The sequence below is a fragment of the Mus pahari genome, chromosome 20 (assembly GCF_900095145.1).
Source record: "Mus pahari chromosome 20, PAHARI_EIJ_v1.1, whole genome shotgun sequence".
NCBI lineage: Eukaryota > Metazoa > Chordata > Mammalia > Rodentia > Muridae > Mus > Mus pahari.
Genome location: NC_034609.1, coordinates 42,545,012 through 42,550,989, shown reverse-complemented (window position 1 = coordinate 42,550,989; position 5,978 = coordinate 42,545,012). Strand labels below are relative to the sequence as shown.

Here is a 5,978-nt window from a genome sequence, read left to right as displayed (position 1 = left end):
GAATTGAACCCAGGTCCTCTAGAAGAGCAACCAGTGCTCTTAACCACTTAATCTCTTCAGCTCCTTGTGAGGAACTTTTCTAACCCCAGCTGGACCCTAAACCTTTCTCCCCAGGCAGCCCCCAGGGACGAGTTCCCCTGGGGAAGACTTCCTCCCTCTCCTGCTCTGACCCCTGGCTTCCTGAGGCTTCAGTCTGTAATCTAACATGGTAGCCCCCTGTCCATCTGAACACTGAGGTACCCTGGACACAAGGACACGCCCGCAGCAGGTTTCTAGCACCTTTATCATGACGGGGTTTCTGATTGGGGAATCTGCCCGGAAGGCAGCACACTGCTTTCTGAACCATCCCACTGACTTCTGAGGACATGCAGCCCCTGAGTTTCCATTTGTAAGACCAAGAACGTCCCCCTTCAGGCTGCAGCTGGTCTGTCCCTGTGTGACAGAGTGGCACCTTCAGGGGCTCAACCTGTAGTGCCATGCCATTCACTGGCTGATGACAGGAATTCCTACTGCTTGAGAACAAGGCCAACAACACATTTTCAGGTGCTCCCCCCCCCCTTTAGAAACAGGACTAGCTGTCCGTAAGCTGTCTGCAGCACAATCGAGAAAGCAGACCACCCTATTTGACCAGGGTTTTCTCTGGGAAGGACCACACCATTCTTCATCTTTAATTACTCTTGGTTTTTATTGTATGAAATCACTTTGTGGGGACAGTGACATAGATTGCCTTCTAAGTCATAAAAACTGGCTTTGAGGCTAAGCCTCCAGACACCAGAATCCTAAATGTAAATCTGTCTTCTTTAATAATAGAACTCATTGTGCAAGAATTTAGACAAGAAATAGTTCAAGTAAAATAGTATTTCTTAAAAACCAGCACCTCCCACAAGTCAAAGGGCATTTTCCAGCCATGCTCACAGGGGTGGGCTCACATGGGTCTTTTGGTCTCTTCCCTTTCAGTCAGTAGCTTGAAGGGAGGACAGGGTCACTGGGCTCTGATACCCCACCGGATGAGCACGGCAGGTCCTAACGACGCTACTAGAATCTCATGCAAAACTCTGATAGTTACTTCGGCACAAACAACTATTAGATGTTCTGGGCCATTTGGAGAAGTACTTCTGACACTCCAGTGGCGGGCGGCTCAACAGTCACTTTGCACTGAAAAAATCAAAGAACCGTACACACTTATGTCTCGCGCATGGCTTCTGCCAGGGGAGGGGCTGCGGTCACGTAATCACGAGTACTCTGCCACTTTATCACACAGCGACTACCACGGAGGAGCAGTGGGGAGGGGACCTCAGAAAAATCACTAAAAAGTTTGACAATCTTATCCAGAAACCGCCAAAATTTTAGTGTTTAATAATTAATAGAACTGACCAAGATGTGAAGATAGCAAGTTTGAGGGATGGGGGTAGGGGAACTCTAGGCTATGCAGGCTGTGATAAGAATGCACGTTTATAAACCTGTCCACACATAGGAGTTAGTTGCAGAAAGCCACTTGGTTTTGTCTTGGCTCGGGAAAACGACGTTCTGGATTCAGTACCCACAGCCTGTGGAAGAAGAAAATGACCATCAGCATCAGCTCCAGCAGAGTCAGCACCCCACAATCAGGAACAGACGTCAGCTGGGCAGTGGTGGCGCACGCCTTTAATCCTAGCACTTGGGAGGCAGAGGCAGGCGGAGTTCTGAGTTCGAGGCCAGACTGGTTTACAAAGTGAGTTCCAGGACAGCCAGACTTATACAGAGAAGCCCTGTCTCGAAAAACAAAAACCAAAAGAACAGACACTACGGAGTCTTCTGCTGAGTTACCCACTCTCCACACACACTAGTCTAGAAAATGCCATGGTAAATAAGCAGTTTGCTTATGTGTCCAGGCATCCCTGTGTGTGTATGTGCGGGTGAGTGCAAGTCCTTGTGGAGGCCAGCAGAGGGCGATGGATCCTTTGAAGGTGGAGTTGCAGAGAGTTGTGAGCAGCCTCATGGGACAGCCGGGAACTGATCTTGGGTCCTCTACAAGAGTTTATTGGCTCTAACAGTTGAGCCAAGTCTCTAGCCTCGTATTTAGACATCTTCATTCAGACTTTATTCTGACTCTACTTCCTGTTTTCATTTCCTTCTTTGTGTTTATCCATCCATCAAACATCTTCAATCCTATAATCTTTCAGTTCTTGACTAGCGGGATTTCCTGCTGTAACTCGGCAGAGCTCCCTGGCAGCTCCAAGGCCCACTGTCCACTTCAGCTCCTCTCTGGACAGGACCGACTATGACATAGCACATAACTCACAGTGAGGCAGCCCAGCATGCTGATCATTATCCTGACCTTCCCAACCCCGAATAGTCTCTTGGACTTCAGAACAACCTCTATTTCAGTCACTGAAAAGCTGGTTCCAGCCCACGCCCAGAAAATAAGAAGGTGGCTAAGAATCAGCCATTATATATGATCTTGATATTCTCACACAAAATCCTTGGTAAACTTCACTAAGAAATTAAGACTCTACAGACGGTATGTAAAAGCGAGGCGAGGCACACCTTTAATCCCAACACTTGGGAGGCAGAGGCAAAAGCAGGTGAAGCTCTGAGTCTGAGGCCATCCTGGTCTATATAGCAAGTTCTAGGCCATCAAGGCAGAGTTGCCTAAGATTACATCTCAGGAAAAAACAGAGGTTGTAAGTGCCTCTCCCCCAACAAACACAGGTGCAGGCTACAAGAAGAAATTCACGGCACTAGGTGGTTTTAGAGTAAAGACGTCAAGTTTACAATAAAAGTCACACACATACACAAATCTCTAGAACTTAAGATATGCTCATGAAGGTGGCTTGAATTCTCGGCTATTTCCAAAAACCAAACAATGAAATATTTCAGTGATAAGGGCAGGGCACCAAAACCACACGCCCCAAACTGCCATCATCCAGAGGTCCTTGGTGAGCAGCTTACCAGACAGACACGTGTCCAAGTCCCAGGTATGTCCATGCAGGGCCTAGGGTTTGAGTGAGGCCCATCACAAAACTGCTAACTTACTTAAAGTGAAACCGTCACGGGATAGGCCTGGCTCAGCAGTTGAGAGCACTTTTGCTCTTGGAGAGGACCTAGGTTTGGTTCCCAGCACCCATGTGGTGGCAAGTGCTGTCTGTGACTCCAGTTCCAGGGGAACCGATGCTTTCTTCTGGCCTCCCATGGCTTGAGGTAAAACACTCATATGTAAATAAGTCTTTAAAAAAATAAATCAGAGCCGGGCGTGGTGGCGTACGCCTTTAATCTCAGTAGTTGGGAGGCAGAGGCAGGCGAATTTCTGAGTTCGAGGCCAGCCTGGTCTACAGAGTGAGTTCCAGGACAGCCAGGGCTATACAGAGAAACCCTGTCTTGAAAAACCAAAAAAAAAAAAAAAACCCCAAAAAATCAATTTCAGGGCTGCAGAGATGGCTCAGTGGGTAAGAGCACTGACTTCTCTTCCAGAGGTCCTGAGTTCAATTCTCAGCAACCACATGGTGGCTCACAACCATCTGTAATGGGATATGACGCCCTCTTCTGCTGGTGTGTCTGAAGAGAGTGACAATGTACACGAAAGAAAGAAAGAAAGAGAGAAAGAAAGGGGGAAAGGAAGAAAAAAAAAATCAATTTTTTTGGCTTTTCAAGACTGGGTTTCTCTGTGTAGCCCTGGCTGTCCTGAAACTCACTCTGTAGACCAGGCTGGCCTTGAACTCAGAAATCCAGCTGCCTCTGCCTCCCAAGTGCTGGGATTAGGTGGGAATTTCATAGCTGACATCATCTTGCTGTGAGGAAAAAGGTTGGCAGCGATTCAGTAAGTTTGAAGTAGTACAACTCGGAAATATGAACTCTACCCAGGCATAGAACATTTCTTTTATCTTTTTAAAGATTTATCTATTTTATGTATTTGAGTACGCTGTAGCTGTACAGATGGTTATGAGCCTTCATGTGGTTGTTGGGAATTGAATTTAGGACCTCTGCTTGTCCGGTCAGCCTGAATATTTATTATAAGTACATAAGTACACTGTAGCTGTCCTCAGACGCTTCAGAAGAGGGCCGTCAGATCTCATTGCGGGTGGTATTTCTTTTTTTTTTTTTTTTGGTTTTTCGAGACAGGGTTTCTCTGTATAGCTCTGGCTGTCCTGGAACTCACTTGGTAGACCAGGCTGGCCTCGAACTCAGAAATCCGCCTGCCTCTGCCTCCCGAGTGCTGGGATTAAAGGCCTGCGCCACCAGGCCCGGCTTCGGGTGGTATTTCAAAAACTTGGGAGTCCACCGGTGGGGCGGAGAGAGGTGCCTGCCGGTAAGCGATCAATGACCACAACCCCCACCCCCATTGCACTGACGGGGGGCCACTTTCTGTGTTTTACACTGAGGTGCCGCCCCACCTCACCTTCAGCTCTTCTGGGCAGTAGGAATCTTGTTCTCAGGGTCCAGTTCTTCTACTCCAGCCTGGGTCATGAGGTCAGCGATATTCTTCTCCAGGTCGTCAATTCGACTGCTCATGTCATCTAGTGGCACAGTTAAAGAGCAGGCAGACCAGCATCACCTCACCTCGGCCTCTGCCCACTGGTTTAAACAGCTGCTTCCCCAGTTTCTCTGGCTAAAGTGCCGGTGGCCTGGAGGTCAGGGGTCCGGGGGGAACCGGGGTGAGTCCTCTTCCCTACACCCCCGTTTCCTCGATCGTTAATCCCAGAGGGCCCTGTATCCCGTTGGTAAGGTTACAAAGAGGATCGGAGGCTGGAGGACTCAAGGAGTACTCCCAGCCAACGGTTATCACGCAAGCCCCTTTACTGGAGGGCCCCCCAACAAGGGCTTGGGTAGGTCGGTTGTGTCTCTGGCTCTTGGCACAGTCCTCCACGGGAACACGATATAGCCAAGATCAGTAAAGACACTTCCAAGTGGGACGGGGAAATGGCTCGGCCGTTAAGAGCACGCGAGGCTCCTGCAGAGGACTCGCGTGTACTGGGCAGCTCACAACCGCCTGTCACTCAAGTTCCAGGGGATCCAACGCCTCTGGTCTCAGTCGCTCCCAGTATCCCCTTTATACATATAATGAAAAATAATAAACCCTTTGTAAAAAAAAAAAAATAAAGAAGGCAATTTCTAAATGACTAACTGAAGTCTGTTTGTAAACCACCCGCTCACCCCCACAGTTAAGAAAACTGCCTCCAAATCAAAAGGATATTCCTTCCGATGATCTGGTCTGACATGATCTGAAACTTGTCTTGCATCTGCTGCAAGAGCGTCTCCACCTAAGAGAAAACCAGCACAAGTCAGCCGATCCCGACCTATCCCGAGACCCCCTTCCTGGGACGGGAGCTGGGGAGGCGAGGACGCGGGCTGGGGGGGCTCTGGGCTGGAGTGTGCGGCCTTCAGCAAGGGCCTGCCAGGTCGGATCGGTGTCCCTGCGGGTCAGGTCCGGAGGGTCCGGGGTCGGGGGCCGACCGAAAGGCGAGCCTCGCAGGTGCGCGGGCCGAGGCCGCTGGCCACACCCCACGCCAGGGCCGAGAGTGGCTCCGGGGTGTCCGGGCCCATAGGAGGCTGCCGCTTACCACCAAGGTGATGTCCTGCATGGTCTTGGGGTCCGTCTCGGCCATCTCCCCGGTGCCCAGCTTGGCGGCGATGTCTCGGAACCGTCACCTACACTTCGGTTTCTCGGCGCAGACGCCCACAAGCCGACAATTCTCGCGACCACACGGTCACGGGACCGCGAGGCATTGTGGGTGTTGTAGTTTCTGTCACGCACCGGAAGGTCCTAGGAGGCTTCAGAGCGTCCTGCCTGCGGATAAGCTACGCCCCCAGTCCTAGCTCCGCCTTCATCTCGCGCCCTGTCCCACCCTGCAGGCTGAACCGAGAGGAAGAGGAGGAGAAAACGCCGGAAATGGACCAAAATTGTGTGCATTAGCGTTGGCTTCTTCCATGGATGTAGTGAGACCCTCAGGCCTTGCAAGACGAAGCCGGTGAAGAAGCTTGCTACTAAGTCTGACACTGTG

General features: G+C 50.4%; 1 protein-coding gene across 1 annotated transcript; it reads right to left on the bottom strand.

Moving 5' to 3' along the window:
• Window positions 1–672: 672 nt before the first annotated feature.
• On the bottom strand, window positions 673–5,685 carry Hsbp1 (heat shock factor binding protein 1). The gene is made up of 4 exons (XM_021220797.2): window positions 5,538–5,685; window positions 5,171–5,237; window positions 4,376–4,496; window positions 673–1,547 (listed from the first exon to the last, which is right to left on the bottom strand). Exons 1-3 carry the CDS (start codon window positions 5,580–5,582, stop codon window positions 4,378–4,380), a joined length of 231 nt encoding a protein of 76 aa, XP_021076456.1. The 5' UTR covers window positions 5,583–5,685; the 3' UTR covers window positions 673–1,547; window positions 4,376–4,377.
• Between the last annotated feature and the right edge of the window lie 293 nt (window positions 5,686–5,978).

What these genes read in the sequence shown, in the direction of transcription:
- Hsbp1 (XM_021220797.2), bottom strand. Translation starts at nt 5,582, where the DNA reads ATGGCCGAGACGGACCCCAAGACCATGCAGGACATCACCTTGGTG. An exon ending in TGCAGGACATCACCTTGGTG is followed by an intron (nt 5,238 to 5,537) that starts GTAAGCGGCAGC and finishes GTTTTCTCTTAG; the next exon opens with GTGGAGACGCTCTTGCAGCA. An exon ending in AGACCAGATCATCGGAAGGA is followed by an intron (nt 4,497 to 5,170) that starts ATATCCTTTTGA and finishes TAACTGTGCCAC; the next exon opens with TAGATGACATGAGCAGTCGA.